The sequence below is a fragment of the Panthera onca genome, chromosome F2 (genome assembly GCF_046562875.1).
Source record: "Panthera onca isolate mPanOnc1 chromosome F2, mPanOnc1 haplotype 2, whole genome shotgun sequence".
In the NCBI taxonomy this organism is placed as follows: Eukaryota; Metazoa; Chordata; class Mammalia; order Carnivora; family Felidae; genus Panthera; species Panthera onca.
Genome location: NC_138356.1, coordinates 66,362,978 through 66,380,166, shown reverse-complemented (window position 1 = coordinate 66,380,166; position 17,189 = coordinate 66,362,978). Strand labels below are relative to the sequence as shown.

The 17,189-nt window shown below is 49.9% G+C and overlaps 1 protein-coding gene across 4 annotated transcripts in view; it reads right to left on the bottom strand.

Moving 5' to 3' along the window:
• Nucleotides 1-867: 867 nt before the first annotated feature.
• The window catches only part of ZHX2 (zinc fingers and homeoboxes 2), a 162,884-nt gene continuing 146,562 nt past the window's right edge, over nt 868-17,189 (bottom strand). For all 4 annotated transcript variants that reach the window (XM_060611238.3, XM_060611239.3, XM_060611237.3 and 1 more), the window contains 2 exons: nt 14,192-16,936; nt 868-2,166 (listed from right to left, as the gene is read on the bottom strand). In XM_060611238.3, the coding sequence (XP_060467221.3) occupies nt 14,195-16,711 (2,517 nt within the window). In that variant the 5' untranslated portion in view covers nt 16,712-16,936 and the 3' untranslated portion in view covers nt 868-2,166; nt 14,192-14,194. The remainder of the gene's footprint in view (nt 2,167-14,191; nt 16,937-17,189) is intronic.

The window sequence follows — 17,189 nt, the reverse complement described above, 5'->3', positions numbered from 1 at the left end:
TGCAGGACTGCATGATTTTGTAGCCAAAGGCCAGAACTCTACAATATTCAAGATAGAGGACATCTTCCAGAGAAGGCCAACTTATTCAGAATCCCCGATTTTTCAATGTTTCCTATGTTTGAGGAAGTGGGAGGGCTGTCTGAAGAATATACTTCCACATGCTTTGTACACATGCTTAGTTTAGATAAACTGGCCCAAAGTCCATACATCCCTGGAAAATCAAATATCTAGATGAGAGATTCCCAAAGTGGGTTTCCCAGACCAGCAGCATCAGCCTTACCTTGGAAACTTGTTAGCAACACAGATTCTCCGATCTTGCTCCAGGCCTACCGAATCAGAAACTTTAGCCCCTCCAGGTGGTTCTGGTGCCTGCCCAAGCTTGAAAATCCCCGGGCAGGTGAGCCTCACCCCTGAACAGTGAGGGACTCTTTAAACCTTACCTGGGCAGAGACACAAAAGCCAGCCTTCTCTGAGAAATGGCAGTGTCCCAGTCACCTGTCAGCAGCAGCCCAGGGAGGGGAGTGACTTACCTCGGGTCACCGGAGGGCGAGCAGTGGTCCTGCACATGGCCTGCAGATTTCCTTCCCACTCATGCTGTTCTCCGCAGTATTTTATGAATCTATCTGTGAAGACCCTGGAGAAGGGAGGACCTATCACTTACTTCTCTGTGTCCAAGAGATGTGACAGATTCCCACATCAACATGTACGCCCTGTTTTTAAAGTCCCGTTTGTGCTGTCGGACCTCACCAAGACAGAAAATGAGAAATGTCAAATGAATCTGTCATACTGCTTTGAAATGAGAGGTGGCTGAGTTGGAAACCTCATGCCCTCGAAGCCAGGCAGCAATGAAGAACAAGGAGCAGAGGAAAGGTTATAAAAATGTTTAGTCTCTGCTTTATTGAGTTACAACAAATGAGCAACAAGTTAGAAAAAATGTTTTTTTTTCCAAACTCCCTAGCATTTTATTTGTGCAGTATACCCAAATGGGGGGTCGGGGGGGGGAGGGGGTTGCAAACACAATTCATATTGCAACATTTACACCAGATATGTCTCTTGGTTTTTCCTCTTTAAAAGTTAGGACTAATTGGAAAAAAAAAAAAAAACAACAAAAAACAAAAGTGCACTCAGGAATCTAAAATTGGCCCAAAAACAAACACAAACAAAAAAATCAGATCATGGTGAGGCTTCAGGCTGAAATCTTTTCAAATACCACACTGAGAAAAGGCAGTTAGGAACAGAAATCAAAACCAAAGTTGTTCATCTTTGTACCATCTAGATAGGAAGACCTCTTTTTGTTGGAGTTTCACAAAAGTAACGATAATGCTAGAAATGTGGAAGCCCTTTCTGCTGGTATCTAACAAGACGCTGAAAGAGGGAGCCACCTGCTCCCTAGTTCTCTGGTGCTGGCTCTGCCCAAGGTCAGCCCAAGAGGCCAGGCGGCGGAGAAAACCAGATCCACCTGTTGGCAGTTCGGAAAGCCCTGTGCGTGGCTAAACAGGGACCCCAGAGGTGGCTGGTGGCGGAGGGAGAACCAAAAATGGGCTTGATCTGGAAGATGTGCCATCTGTAAAACCCTCTCAAAGTTCAGACAGAAGCCCAAATCCTAGCCCTTCCCACGGAGAAATCTCCCAAATTTCAAACTACTTTTAATAAAACGAACTCTCCCTACCTAAAATCCAGTAGATATAATGGCACTAATGCTAACATTCCCCCCCTCCCCAAAATTAAGAAAATAAAGATTAAAAAAAAAAAAAAAAGGAAAAAGAGAAAAGCACATGTGATCAGCCCTCCCTCCTGGAAAAAACCTTACAATGGTAGTGCTGGAAAAGGACGTTGCCCTTGATTAAAAAGGTAACAAAATTCCCACATCGTACAAATTGGTTCCAGTATAGCAAGAAGTGGGGGCCAGGGCAGAGGAGCAAACTATTTACAAGGACCCATTGAAAACGCAGTAGTAGGACTTTGGCACTATGAACAATTCCCGCCGGTCCTCCGGGCGGGGTGTGTGTGAAGGCTGGGGCTCCGGCACCCAGCAGCCACACGCCGGCTAAGTGGTTCCACTTGGAGCCTCTGGCCAGGGTGGCCCACGGCCGGGGAGGGAGGTCCTCTTCCTTCCTCAAAGACAGAGCGTCCCCTTTATCAGCAATGCAGTTCTGACGGACTTCCCTAGAAAGACAACGCAAAACCGGAGAGAAGAGATGTCAGGAGATGATCAGTCTCTGGGTGGAAGGCGGCTGGGTCACTCTTCCTGGCTGTCTTGGGGACGACCCCTTCCAAAGCCATCCTAGGGCTTAGACGAGAGATAAGTGCCCCAGTTTGGGGCCAGTTTTTTTTTTTTAATTTTTTTTAATGTTTTATTTATTTTTGAGACAGAGAGAGACAGAACATGAACGTGGGAGGGTCAGAGAGAGAGGGAGACATAGAATCTGAAGCAGGCTCCAGGCTCTGAGCTGTCGGCACAGAGCCTGACGCGGGGCTTGAACCCACGGACCGTGAGATCATGACCTGAGCCGAAGTCGGATGCTTAACCGACTGAGCCACCCAGGCGCCCCAGTTTTTTTTTTTTTAAAAGAGTGTATTTTCCCGAGTACATCTGACATCACAGGAAGCGTCCTCAGAAACAGACCTTTGAAAATAGGATGACTTTCTGGGCAAGTGGAGGTGGTGGCCTGTGATTCTTTTCATCATTACAAGGCCTTTTTCTCATTCCTGGAGGGGGAGCCAGTCACAGGGGCTCCTAAAGTTCCAGAGTCTGACAATACTACATAGTATTACAGACTTCTGTTTTGTTGGCTGCAGCCTTTTCCAAGCATGGTAAGGTATAGAACAGTGATAACAAGATGAAACATTTTAAGTGTATTTAAAATTTTTTTTTAATGTTTATTTATTTTTGAGACAGACAGAGAGAGAGAGGAGAGAGAGAGAGAGAGAGGCAGAGAGGGAGGGAGACGGAGAACCCGAAGCAGGCTCCAGGCTCTGAGCTGTCAGCACAGAGCCTGACGTGGGGCTCCAACTCACAGATCACGAGATCATGACCTGAGCCAAAGTCGGATGCTTAACCGACTGAGCCACCCAGGTGCCCCTTAAGTGTATTTTTAATTTGATATCAACCTTCAGAGGTGTGTGACCATTGTTCCCATTTTACAGGTGAGGAAACTGAGCACAGAGAGGCTAAACACTTTGTCCAAGATTGTACAGCTGGGAAGTGGCCCCGTCAGGATTCAATCTCCAGAGTGTCTGCTTATAACACACCAACAGTATTAAGAGTCCGAATGGAGAAATGCTTAATTCTTATGTTCTTTGACGTTACTAAAACGGCACAAGGACCCTCTTGTGAGTTGAACTGTGTCTCTTCAAAAGATATACTGCTGTCCTAATCCTCAGTATCTCACAATGAGACCCTATTTGGAAATTCCTTTACAGAGATAAATAGTCATGTTAAAATGAGGTCATTAGGGTGTCCCCTCATCCAACAGAACTGGTGACGTTACAAACTGGAAATCCGGACACCGAAACAGATTCGCACAGAGAGTACAGCACGTGAAGACGAAGCCAGAGACCATGGTGATGCATCTATGAGCCAAGGGACGCCAAGGGACGCCAAGGGACACCAAGGACTGCCAGCAACCTAGCAGAAGCTAGGAGCGACGCGTGGAACAGATTTCCCTCACGGCCCCCAGAAAGAACCAACTCTGCCAACACCAGACTTCGAGTCTCCAGAACTGTGACAGAATACATTTCTGTTGTTTAAGCCACCGCTTTGTGGTACTTTAAGGCAGCCCGAGGAAGCAAAGACAGACCGCCATGATTACCCTTGTGGGCTCCCAGGATCTGGAGCTCCTGGGAAAGGAATCCGAGGGGAGGGCCCAGGACTACAGCTAGTATTCCATGACGGGCTGGAAGTTTATCAGATCTGTGGATTCCTGAAGCCACTGGCTTTTTCTGTGCCTCCTTCTTGGAATGGCTGCTTCTAGTGGAGAGGACCCTAAGAAGTGCCTTTAGCACAGGGGACCCCAAGAGCAAGCAGACTTGACTTCTCAGCCAGAGGTATCAGCAGGTCATCTATACAGTCATTCTTTCTTAATGTCAGGAGGTCAGCTGCCCCCACATTTCCTAGGTGCTCTGACTAGGAGAATGAATGCTGGAATTAAGAAGCCAACTTGTGAGAGAAACGTCTGTGGATGAAACCAGATTCCGGGGGTGTCCTTGGGATCTGGTACCGCCTGAAAGTGATCCGCAAAAGTCACTGAACTGTAAGAACCACAGGGGTCCTTACAGGTGGTGCTGTCACATCACTCAGTTCACAAGGAAAAGGAGGGAAGCTCCGGGAAGAAAGGCGAATCCCCCAAATCACGAGACTTCTCAGAGGCACAGTCACAGTAACGACCTTGGTTGTGACAACAGTGACAGGAACTGATATTTCTCTCACACTTACTACGAGCCAGGCCCAATGGTAGGCGCTAATGCTAACGCATCCCGTCCACTCCTTATAGTAACCAGACCGTTAAGCCTACCGTGGCGTGAAGAAACAGGGGCTGAGATTAAATGATGTCAGGCATGTAGCGAGTGGTGGAGCCTGCGTTCCTCCAAGGTCAGTCCAACTTCAGTGGCTCCTCCCACACCTGATGGGGCTCCAGGCTCCCCGTCCTACTCACACAGTCTCCCCCTGCATGGAGACACCTGGGGACAGGGAGAGCACGTCTGCTTCAAAGGCAGGGGCTGGCGGTTCTGGGCACCCAGAGAGGTCCACGTGCCTACTGCTGATCCCACGGAGAGCCACAGGCACCCCCGGGTGGGCACAGGGACCAGAGCCAGGCTCCTCCTGTGCTCCCCAAGGAACTGGCTTTCCCCCAGCAAGCAGGGTCTTTCACCACCCTTGCAAAGGGGGTGCCTCTGGTGGGGTGTCCACCTGAGCGGTTCTCAAGAGCCCGGGAAACAAGGCCCAAGGGGGGGTAGACCGCTACTCTTCATCCTTCTCCCAGCCAGGCTGCAGAGCATCAGGTCAGCACACGACTGTGGGTATTGGCTGTGGTGGGTCAGAGTGGAAAGGGCCGTGGGGTCGGAGTAGCTGGGATCCAGGGCCTGCCACTTCCTAGCTGTGTGTCCGTGTTACTTCCTTAACCACCCTGAGACTCACTTCCATCCCCCCATACCTGCTGGGCCGCTGGGGGCGGGGGTTACAGGTGGGGAGTGCCAGGCATGCAGGTGCTCCCGAAACACTGCTTCATTTTCCTTTGAGGAAGGCCAGGTGTAAAACTGGGGCCTTAGGGGTGTGTGTGTATACACGTATTTACTCTCTCTCCCTCTCAAAAATGAAACTGAACCCTGTCTCTTCAAGCGAATGGCAAAAACTCACATTTTTAGATATGCCTCAATATGAAGGTGGTTCTTCATCGGGCGATGTGTTATGATTCCCTTGTGTCATTTCTTGTGGACACCAACACACATAAGCCTCCAAACAGGTGTATTCACGAAGAAAAGAAATACTGAACAAAGCCCTTACCACCCCCCCACCCCCTTCCCAAACGGACTGCAGAGGGCAAAAGGGTGACCCGGAGAAAAGGACACCAAGTTGCTTCTGCAGAGACCCCAGATGTCCGTGGGTGGCTCTGGGCCCTGGGAGCACCCTGGGACCTCAGCTCTCCTCTGACCTCTCCCAGGGTGCGTGGCAGCGGGCAGGACTGCGGGGGCTGGCAATGCTCTCAAAAGGGAGGCTGGGAAGCCGCTGGGAACAGAAGGCGGGGCGGTTTCCCTTCCCCATGAGGGACACAGGCGGTGGCCCAGTCACTTCCCCTAGGGCAGCGCGTCCTAGCCACAGGCTGCTTCCCTGGAAGGCTTTGCCCCCGAGCACCCTCAGGTCTCCTTGTCAAACGCCCCTGCACCAGGGATCTCCAGCACAACTGTATCATGCAGTCTTCAAACTGCCTGGTTAATTGTACATCCTCTGAGGACACGCATGGGGCCCGCGGTGTTCACTGCTGACCCCTGGCCCCCTGCCCCACTCTGGGTCTGGCTCACACAGTATGCCCTGGTGTTCATTAGTGAAAGAGAAATGGGACAAGCACGCTGCTCTTAGAGGGGTGGCTGGTTACACAACGTTGGTGACAAACTCCCATCTCGGGTTTTTATTTTAGAGTAGCACAGTGATTTTGACTGTGTGGCCTCTTGCTAATCCCCTGGGCTTCTATCCGCAATCTTACCACTAGGACGGAGACATTCCCCAGGGCAGAGAACCAGTGACCCGATGGATTATTTGATCCTAGAGCACCGAATCTCCCCTTTGGGAGGAAACAGCAAGATCATTGGGCCCTTTGCTCATGGCCACTATTCTACCAAGTGGATGTCTAGCCTCTTCCTGAACACTGCCCAGGACAGAGAACCCTCTGCCTTCATAGCAGTCCCTTTCTATCTTGGGGACAACTTAGAAGGCTAAAAAGTACTGTCTAATTCTTTAGCAAAATCTGCTTATTACTTTACCCATTGGGGAAACATGAAAAAATTAGAATTCTTTTCCCATGTGATACCTGTTTCTGTGTCTCTTTAATTTGCCCTGTAGGGATTTCCCTAAGCCCCGCAGACTCAGGAGAGAGTCATACTGTACTCCGTGAGACAGAAAAACAAGCATCGTGATAGTGATTTATTATCTTAATAATATTTGAACCAAACTTTCTTTTCTTGATAGGGGGCATGCTCTGATTTTAATTAGAATTGGGAAAAGGAAAACATGGTGGCAGGGAGAGGGATTAAGCAATTTCCCAGTGGACCAGGAAGACTCCATCCCATCTCAAATCGTTCCCATGCCAGGCCTTGGTCAACTCTGGCATATCTGGCCAAAGCTCTTTCACCGCAGCAGTCTGGGGAGCCTCTGGGCTTGGGGAAATTGCTGAGACTTACAAGCCAGGCAAGTCTCCCCCAGGCTGCTTGCAAGGAGGCTCAAAGGGGGAAGGAATCAAAGGGGCTAATGGCTCTTCCTGCCCTTTTTCCATCAGAGGATATTATCTAGAGGAGTCCAAAGAATTTGGGCAAACAGAATCATATTTTAAACTCACTAGGCACACCCCTGACGTGTTTATGCATGTGGATTCGGGTTTGAATGCCAGCTCCCCCACTTTCTAGCTGAAGGATCTTGGATGAGCTACCTTTCTGTGCTTCGTTCTCCTCAGCCATAAAATGAAAAAGAATAGTGTTGACTTCAGAGAGTCATCAACACATGCAAAGTGCCTGGCCCAGTAAGGGCTCAGCAAATGTTACCCCTTGTCATTGCCCCCCATCCTCACCCCCACCCCTCTGAGATGCAATTAATACACAACAGCATGAGTTTGTACAAGTGGGGCCCCAACTGAAAAAGCCAAGTTGGAAGGCATTCAGCCAAGTTCTTCTCCATAAAAAAAAAAAAAAAAAAAAAAAAAAAAAAAAAAAAAAAGAGCGTCAGGGCACCTGGGTGGCTCAGTAGGTTGAGCACCCAACTCTTGATTTCAGCTCAGGTCATGATCTCATGGTTCATGGGATCAAGCCCCACATCGGGCTCTGTGGTGACAGTGTGCAGCCTGCTTGGGATTCTCTCTGTCTCTTCCTTGCTCTCTGCCTCTCCCCACCATCTTTCAAAATAAGTAAACATTAAAAATAATCATAATATACTAAAAAAAAAAAAGACTGTCAATTCAGAGCCAGCAACTAAGCAATTGCTGATGCTAATGCTGGGCCCCTGTTTAGGGGATTTCACTTGTATTATTTCATTTAATCCTAACAACAACAGACAATTTTATTAGTGCTATGGGCTGAACTATGTCCCCTACCCCACCATTCATATGTTGAAGCCTTAACCCCAATCTGACTGTATTTGGAGATGGGCCTTTAAAGAGGTAATTATGGCTAAATGAGGGTCATGAGGTGGGGCTAGTGTCCTTATAAGAAGAGGAAGAGACATTAGGAGGGCACAGGCACAGAGGAAAGACTAGGAAAGGACAGGACACAGAGAGAAGTGGCTGCGTGCAAGTCAAGAAAAGAGGCCACACCAGTAACCAACTCTGCTTGGAAACTTGATCTTGAACTTTCAGTCTCCAGAACTGCAAGGACATAAATGTTGTTTAAGCCACTCAATCTGTAGTGTTCTGGCAGCCTTAGTTGACTAATATCGTTAAGTATTAAAGTTATAGAGACCTACTAATAATAGAGAATAAAGTAAAACATATGGCCATGTGGATGCTCTAGAATTTTCCAGCATCCATCCTCCATTTACCACTATGGCAGGAAGGTCTGAATGCCCAGATATCTGCAACATGACTTCCTTTTACTCCTTCCTTGAGTATCTCAGAGCATCTAAACTTTCTCTACAGGATCATACACACTGAATCATATACAGTCTTCTTTACTGGTGAGGTAGAGGAGTTTCAAGGGAAATTTGGATTATTTGTAGGTCACATACCACTCTGGTTTTTAACCCATGAACTTCTGTGAAGTGTGAACTAGGCAAATCACAGCCACAATGGCCACCTTTTAGGTCCCCCGATGTGAAGTTCCCCCTGGCCTCAGGACCTTTGAGTATGCTGTATCTTCAGCATGGAAGGCTACTTCCCCCTCTTTGCTCAGCCAACTCATACTTGACTTTTTGGATTTTAACTCATTTATTATCTCTTCAGAGAAGCCTCCCCCAACCACTCAAATCAAGTCAAATTCCCCTATCGTATATTCCCACAGACTGTGTACCTTTCCTTCAAAAAACCCGTTAGCATGGCAATCTCTCTTTTTTGTTTGGTTAAAATTTCATCCCTCACTAGACTGTGGGCTCCATGAGGGCAGGAACATGCTGGGTACCACAGATGTTCAGAGTTTGAACACACCTGGAGTGTGGCACGCCAGAGGCATCCCACAAATAACCTGATGCATAAATGGGTCGAATCACTTATTATGGATGTCTCTGGACCAGTTACTTCCTCTCCTTGGGGCCCACATCCTTCCTCTGACAAATGAGGGAACTTAGACTTCATGATTCCTAAATTGCTACAAGCTGCCCAAAGCACAGTGAGAATTCCTAGCCTGAGAAGCTCCAGAATTAGGTAAATGGAAGTGGTAACAGTTAACTCTCCATTAGGTGCCAGGGCTGCGAGGCTAATGGGCAGTCCCTGAGAAGCATCACCCAGTAAATAACCAGTGAGATTCTCCAGCAGACCTTTTCCTGGAGCTGCTCACATGCATGGAAAGCAAACTGTCCCCAACTTCTCTCCTCTGTCAGCTGTCAGCTAATAAGGCTAATGAGTGATGGAAAATGAGGAGGAGGGAAAAGGGAAGGAGGACGGGAAGTGAAAGGAAGAGGGAGTGGGGAGGGGGTGGTAGGGGAGGGGGAGGAGGAGGAGGACGAGGAGCAAAGGACTGAAATACCAGATTCCAGACAACTGAAAGTCAACTATGTTTGTTAATTCTCAGGTTGGTTCAATACATTGCTATTAAGCAGCCCCTCCAAATTAGGCACTAGGGACTCAGAGATTAATAGGATATGGTCCCTACATTCAAGGGTCTGGTGGGGAGAGACAGAGAAACAGATAATTACAGTTTCATCCATGCATGCATCCATCCATCCATCCACTCATTCAAATATCTGTATTTAGACAGCTAATCTGAACAGACTGTGGGGCACGCATATCCTGGATCCTAAAGTGTAGCCAGGATGCACCAGTTGGTAGCCTTGAATTTTTTAAGCAAGCTGAACCCTGGAAAATATTTTTCACGAAATGTATCTCTTGTCCAAAGCCATCCCTAATCATGAGTTGGAAACTGTCAGGAATTGGGAGGTAGCCAAGTTAGTGCACGAGTCACTGTGTATTCGTGTTTGACTATAGTATTAAGAAAGAGTCAAGTCCTGCCGGTCTGCCCTGACCCGTGGCAGTGGTACCAACCGTGGTTGGGTCAGGCACTGGTGCCTCACAGATGAGAGGTGGCCTCCGGGTGCCACCAGCTGCTAGCTGAGGAACCCACGCGTCTCTCCGAGCCTCGGTTTTGCCCTTTGCACAACAGGAAGAAGGCCATACCTATGTCACGGGGATGAAGTGAGGTTTAAATGGTTTAATGGATGTGCTAAGAAGAATGCCAAGTACATGGCATATACCGGTATATAGAAATTCTTAGTAGTAGGAGTACTGGGATATTCCATCTGGCCAAACATTGAGGCATATGTCTGGCAATGTTTGGCTCAAGCATTCTGACTCATTTTTAGGAAAGGAGGAATTTACTGTTCAGCCTCTTACCACGACAGGTCTCTCAATGGATAGCTCCATAACTGTTTGGCCGCGGAGGATGAATCATCACAACACAATTCAAAGGTAAGGAGTCCCTTTCTGTCGGCCCTCAAGGCTGAGTGAACCTGGCCAGAGTCAACGCTGTCGTGAGCTTGTGAAGCTTCGGCAGAGGGGATGCTGAACCACAGCAGAGGAGGAAACCCCACCCTGGAGTTTGCTCTCAGCTGCTCACCCAAGTTCATTCTCTCTCTCTTTCTCTTTCTCATACGTACATCCCATAACACCTTTTACGAAGCTGCAACTGTGCATTATTTTCAGGATTATCGTATGTGTAACAACTGAACCCAACTGCAGTTTCCTAAATAAATATGTGTTTAAATAAAGGCATCACTGAATATTTATGAATTTCAAGAGACCCATGTGTTCGGTTCATAAAAGCTGTGAAGTAATTTGGAGGGATTTCTTCCCTCTAAGTTGAAAGGTCCCCTTAAGCGGGTGCCTCTGTCCGGGATGCCACCACCGGGCCAGACCCGCAGCCCTTTTCTCAATGCGGTAGCACCTCGGAAACATCAGGAAGCCAGTAGGGACACTGGGTGCTACCCGGTGTGAAGTAGACCATAGCATCTTGTTTGGGAACATTTTTCAGCTCACACTTGAGGGCATTCGCCATAAATAAACATAAAAGGGGGTTCCACGGTATTTCTGGGTTTGTGTGTGTTTGTGGGTGGGAGGTAGAAAACAGCCAGTTCCTTCATCTCTGAATTATCTAATATCAACTGTCAAATCTAAACACCCACCTCCCAACCCCACCCTGGGGGTCATCCAGAGACAGGGAGTTTCTGTCAGAAACAGAGAGGCAGAGACAGCAGTAGGAGGCGGGGCTGTGGAGGGGAGCCAAGGTGCTGGTTGGGAGAAGGAGGGTACGCTCCTTGGTTTCTGAGCCTCAGTTTCTGGGCCTATGAAAATATACAGTAGCTTACCTCTCGGAGTCACTAGGAGCACCGAGGAAGACCATCTGGGGCCAGAGCACTTAGCTCAGCCTCTGGTGCTCAGGAGGCCCTGCACCCACCCTTCCATCCTTCCTCCCTTCCCTCCAAAGCTGCTCCTTATCGTTTTAGCATTGCTTCCCCCTTTATGTTTCTCTTGGGCCTCTCGTGGGGCACAGGCCCGATGGTAGGCAGAAGAGCTGGGCATGTTCCCCTGTCGGTGCTGGTACAGCTTGGGGGAGAAGGGATGGGGACAGGTGGCCTCAGGGCCCCTGGGGAGCTGCTACCCCTAGACAAACCCCACTCAGCCATGGGGACCTGGAAGTGCCATCCCAGCTCACTCTGGGACACGGGACACTCACAATTCTACTCAAACTCGGCCAACACAGCTGGTTCAGAATAGCTTTTGCTTGCTGTGGAAAACCACAGTCATTTCTTTGAGTTGCCTTTTCTCATCGACTCCTGAACCCCGAACTCGGCTTTCTGGCTGTGCCCGAACTCTCTTGGTTCCTCAACTGTACCATTCCTTTTCTCATCTCTGGAACTTTCCTTGTCCGTCCCTTTCCACATGAGCCACTCTTCCTTGTCAGTGCACCGGCCAGTTCCTTCCCTTCAGCTAGTCTCTGAGACAGATATCCCTTCCTCCGGGAAGCCTGCCCTGACCTCTGGATGCCCCTCCTGTCTGCTCCAGTGCACAGCTGGGCGTGTCCCTATCACACCATGGATCACCCCGGCTAGTAAAGGAAAGAGCAATTTCCTCTCTCCTTGGCCTGACTGAGCACCACGTGAAAGGACTCTTATCTGCTTTCTTCATCCCGTTATCTCTGTCACTTAGCACAGAGACTGGCACATGGTAGGTGTGCAGAATGTATTTGCTGGATTGAACTGAACCCTATTGTCTACTCCGTGGCAGGAGGAAAAAGCAATCGTGTAAATTTATGTCATGCACTGGAAAAGGTCAATGATAGAAGACAGGGCAAGCTAGGTCTCAAAGGAAGGTACGAGAATAGCCAGAGGGAGGAACCAAGGTAGCCAGATGGTGGGGGGCAGTTGGTACTATTGGACTTTAGCCCCCTCCTGCCACTAGCCCCTCCCCTCTGGACTGCCTCCTCACCTGTACCCCATTACGATTCCCTCTTGAAAAGTCGGTGGGGGGGGGGGGCGGCGGGAAGAAGCCTTGATGGCATCTTTGATTGGCTGTTCCTTCAACTGCTCTTTCACTAACTGATGGAACCAGCTAAAATACGGTTTCTAAGAAGACTTTATTTTTTCATTTATTTCTTTACTGCTATTTCTTACTATGAAATAAATGAATTGATGAGGGGCATGACCAGCCAAAGTTGCCCGAAGTCGTTAATAAAGAAGCATGGTAATTTCCAGGGCTCCCTTCGGGACCTTATCAATCATTCTGGAGGTTCTTACCTTTGTTTCATTATTTTTAAAGATGACATGATGTGGGGGGGGGGGGGCTTCTGTTGCCTTTTAAGTGACCTCTGGAGAAGCCAATCTGGGCAGAGTGTAAATCACACCTCTCCCTCCTGGTTCCAAGCTGCCCGTGGAATGTGTCGGCTTTGGCCAAGGTCGGCTCTCTGCCTCCTGCACCCCTCTCCCCGCTGCCCCCTCTATTCTAAACCTACCACCAAGCAAGCTGCTGTGTTTTGAGGCCTTGATTTGCACAGACCTCTCGTGAAAGCACAAACACCAGGGCCTGGGTGCATGTCCCATCATGTGGATGACACGGCCATTAGTAACCATGGCAACCTCCCTTCCCAGGCTTTTGTGGCTCCACAGGCCTAATTTACACCAGTCTCTTCCAGATTTGAAGGGGTTCTGGGGACCCACTCAGCACAATTATGAGCTGTGTTATATAGTGAGAAACTCGCCTTCCTTCAGCCATGACTAGGCAAAGAGCAAAACCTGTCAGGTTGAAAGAAACAACCCCAAATCTCTGGCCAGTAAACTTGGCTAACTACCCTTAAAAATCCAAGAAAGGAAAGAAAATGAAAACAAAACAAAACAAAACAACACAGAAAGAAAAAGGAAAAGACACATCCTTTTCAGGTCCGTTTCTTACAGCAGCAAACAGAAAGCAGGCAGAGGCTGTGTCCCTATAACTGCTTGTAGACTGAGGAACGGAGAGGCCCCAGAGGGTGCGTCCAAGATATGCCACAGCGCTGTCACTCACGGGCAGGGCCTTGCAAGCGAGGACACAAAATCCACCAGCCGCTAGTGAGACCAGGAAACCGAAGGGCTCCATAAGAATCTGCTTTTTGCTCCCTTTCCTGCTTCTATTCTCTCTCGCTAGGACTTGCATCCCCCGCCCCGCACATGCCTTAACGTATGTCCTCCTTACAAGGGACCAGGAGTTCATGATTTCTCTGGGGCCTTCTAGCACAGTAGATAACATCTCAGGAAGGACCAGGCGAGGCCATCATGTGGCACACGCCTGCCTATTGCAGACCACTGACTCTAGACATCTCGTCGTCAAAATTCCCTGACTCCAGGGAACGAGTGACTTATGATGGACACCTGGACCCTGAGTTCCTGGATGCCTGAGAGGACATGTGCTCCAGACCGCAATGGTCAATAAAATCTCCAGACCCCAAGCAAAGATGAGACTCCTGCTCCTTTCCTTCTTAAGTCTCCCAGACGCTCCGTCCGTATCTGCTCTCAATCTCTCTCTCTCTCCCTTCAGTAAACTCTGCTCTCACCTCCTGCTGGCTCACACCTGCTTTCCATCCTGCATGAAGCCAAGGACCGTTCTGACTGGTCCTGCGGGACCCCCTCCAGGTCCTCTGACCTGGCCTGCCAGCATCCCTGGTTTCCTTCCTTTTTCAAACAAGAACTTTTAAAAGGAACTCATCATCTGTGTCAACATCTCCGTACCCTACAACCTATATGGACTCTGGCAATACGGAGAAAGCAAGCCAGCATCCTCGCCTACTTTCCTGCGGGGAGCAGGGAGGGGGTTACCTGTTAGGCCTGGCCAGCCTCGGCAGGGATGCTGTCGGAGTCCGAGCCGGCCTGTTCTGCGGTGCCTTCGGCTGCCGTCTGACTCCAGCTATCCGACCTGTCTGAGACGGCGTCCTCCTCTCCAACCGTGACCTCCACCCAATCCACAACGCCCGACTCCTCATTCTCGTCGCTGCCCTGGCCGTCCCGGCTGCTGCCCTCCGACCTGTCCGAGGTGGCTTCAGAAGGCTTGGCCAGCACACCATCCTTGGCTTGCTTGTTGCTCACTTTCACCCTGGGTACCAGCTTCTCCAAGTCCTCTTCACAGAGCTTTTTGGGGTCCTTGTAATGTTGCTGACCCACGTCACTTCCATTCTTTGGGCTCTCAGTGATGACGGCTTTCACTGCTTTCCTTGGTGGGGCGTCGTAACCGTGATCTCCCGCTATCTGCTGGTGCTGGTACTGCTCCATCCACTTTAAGGTTCCGGTTTTTAGTAAGCACCTGTTCTCTTTGAACCAGCGCACAATTTCAGTTCGGACCAGGCCCGTCTTGGCTGCTAACTGGTCATACTCCTGGGGAGTAGGCCACTGGGTTCTTGCAAACGTGCTCCGCAGGAGATGTACCTGTTCTTGATTTTTCGTAATTGCTGGTGAAGGGCTGGGCAGAGAACTGGCTAACTGGGCACCGGAGAGCTGGTCAAGTCGAGACAGAGCACCATTGGGGGCCACCACATCTTGGCCTTTTTTGCCAGTCCCCATGGAATCCAAGACCGCTTGTTCCATGCTGTCCCGAAGCTTCCGTCTCTCTGAGAACCAGGATTCGATCTCTCTCCTGCTCAGCTTGGTTTCCACCCTTAGTCTGTCCAGTTCTGCTTGGGTCGGGAAAGAGCTTTTCAAAAAGCTGTCCTCCAGGGTTTTAATCTGACCCTGTGTTTTTTCTTTGAATTTCTGCGGGGCAAAGTCCGGGTACGCGTGGTACGCGCGGCCGTGTCGGGAGGCTGCGATGGCCAACTGGTCTTTGGCAAGGGATTCGCTGGTGATGTGGACGATGCCTCTTTGACACCGATACCGGTGATCGCTGAACCACTTCTTGATCTCACTCCTGGCAAGGCCGGTCACCTCGATGAGCCGATAGACCTCAGCATCGTCAGGAAACTGGCTCTGGAGAAAGCTTGCCTTGAGATGCGCAATCTGCTCCTTTGTCTTCTTGCGGTCACTGGCTGGCGTCAGCACAGGGTTGGCCACCTTGGGCGGGGGCTCTGGCACCTGAGCGATGTGTGGACGCTTGGGCTCGGGGGCGGCCTGGGGAGTCACTAAAGGCCTTTTTTGGCCATGGTTGGTCACTCCGGCCACGGCAAGCGTGATGGGGGAGCAGGAGACCGTTGTTGATCCGCTGGTCACCTGAGTCAGCACCAGGCTGGTCTGGCCAAGAATCTGGCACGGCAGAGCTGTCTGGAGGATGGGCTGTGACATCTTTGTGGGCGCCAGCTGGGCCGGCAGCACGGTGATCGTGGGGGGTACTGACTGGATGGTGCCATTAAACATCTTTTTCCGGGCCTCCTCCACCTCCTCCGGGGACCAGCTGATGCCATGCTTTAAGCGCTGTGTGGCAAACCAGATTCTGATGTGCTCTTCTGGGTGTTTGGAAGCAGCCGTCAGCCAGGACAACTCGGCCTGGGTTGGGTAAGGGAACTTGTTGAAGGAGTTGATCATGGTGGCATTCGTGTCCAGGGCAGAGTTGTATTTGGTAGTATTCAGCGGGACGGGGACCTTCGGGACAAGGTTGATATTTGGTGGGAGCTGGACAGAAGGCGTAACGTGCCCTAATGTGTCCTGGAGGAGCTCCACGCCTCCGAGTCTCGAGAGGATCTCAGCCGCGTCTGTCACCAGGCGGGCAGTCCCCTCCACGTGGTTCTCGGGCGTGGCCTCCTCCGGCTTCTTGGGCACCTTCTTGGCATCGGCTTTTGGTTTCCCTGGCTTCATGATGGGGGTTTTACTCACTGAGATTCCGGGATCACCGTCGCCGCTTCCGGGGCCGCTGGTGGTGATGGACACGACGTGGTTGGTGGCTTCGATGGACTGCTCTAAGACAGTTTGATTATTGCGCTTGATTAACTTCAGCTTGAAGTTGGTCTCCCCGGGATGGAACTTGGAGTTGTGGTCAGACAGGGAGTCGTACTTTTTGGTTGTGAAGTTACATTCGGCACACACGTATAAGGGGTTGAGAATCACGTTGGGGTGCTGCGTGTCAACGTGCTCCGTGAACTCGTTCAGGTTTTGCGTGGAGTAGGGGCAGTATTTGCATTCATAACCACCTTGGAGTTTTTTGGATTGGTTTTCCCCTGTAGATTTCACCTCTATCACTTCATTTTCTTTGGAAGAGTTCTCGGGTTCTACTGTCCAACTGTCCTTTGTTGTTTCAGGCTGTGGTGTGCTGATTCCTTTCTCTTTGGCCCTGTCTCCTTCCTCGGGCACATCTTGTTCTACTACTTGTGATGTCCGAACCATGCACGGGGTTGTGGATTTTCGCTTGCTCGCCATGCCGTCTGTCTGTGTGCAACAGCTTAAATTTGGGGAGGGGGGCGGGTAGGGAAGGGGCAGTGAAATTTTTGGAGCAAATCAGATAAAAGGCTTTGGGCTTTATTCCCCCTCCAATGGCTTTGGCTTCCCTTGAATGCTGAAGTCTAGTGTTTGAGTGTTCAGAATGATCTCAGCACAAAAAACTGTAACTGCTCCAATGGCTAAACACAAGAGGCAGCATCATATCTGTGGGACAAGAACAAAGATAGGGTCAGTGTTTTTCCACAAGGCAGAAGAAACTAGCATTTCTTTCTAACCCACCCCAACTGGCACCCACAATAAAGCAGACACCTAGGTACGCACAGACAGTGAGAGAGGGTGCACATGAAAATAAAAGATCACATTCTTTTCTTCCTTTCTTTGGGAAGGGCAGTGGGAACCGGCCCAACGCAAGCAAAGGAGGGTGCAGGTCATTCGTTCATGTTTAGAGGCAAACAGA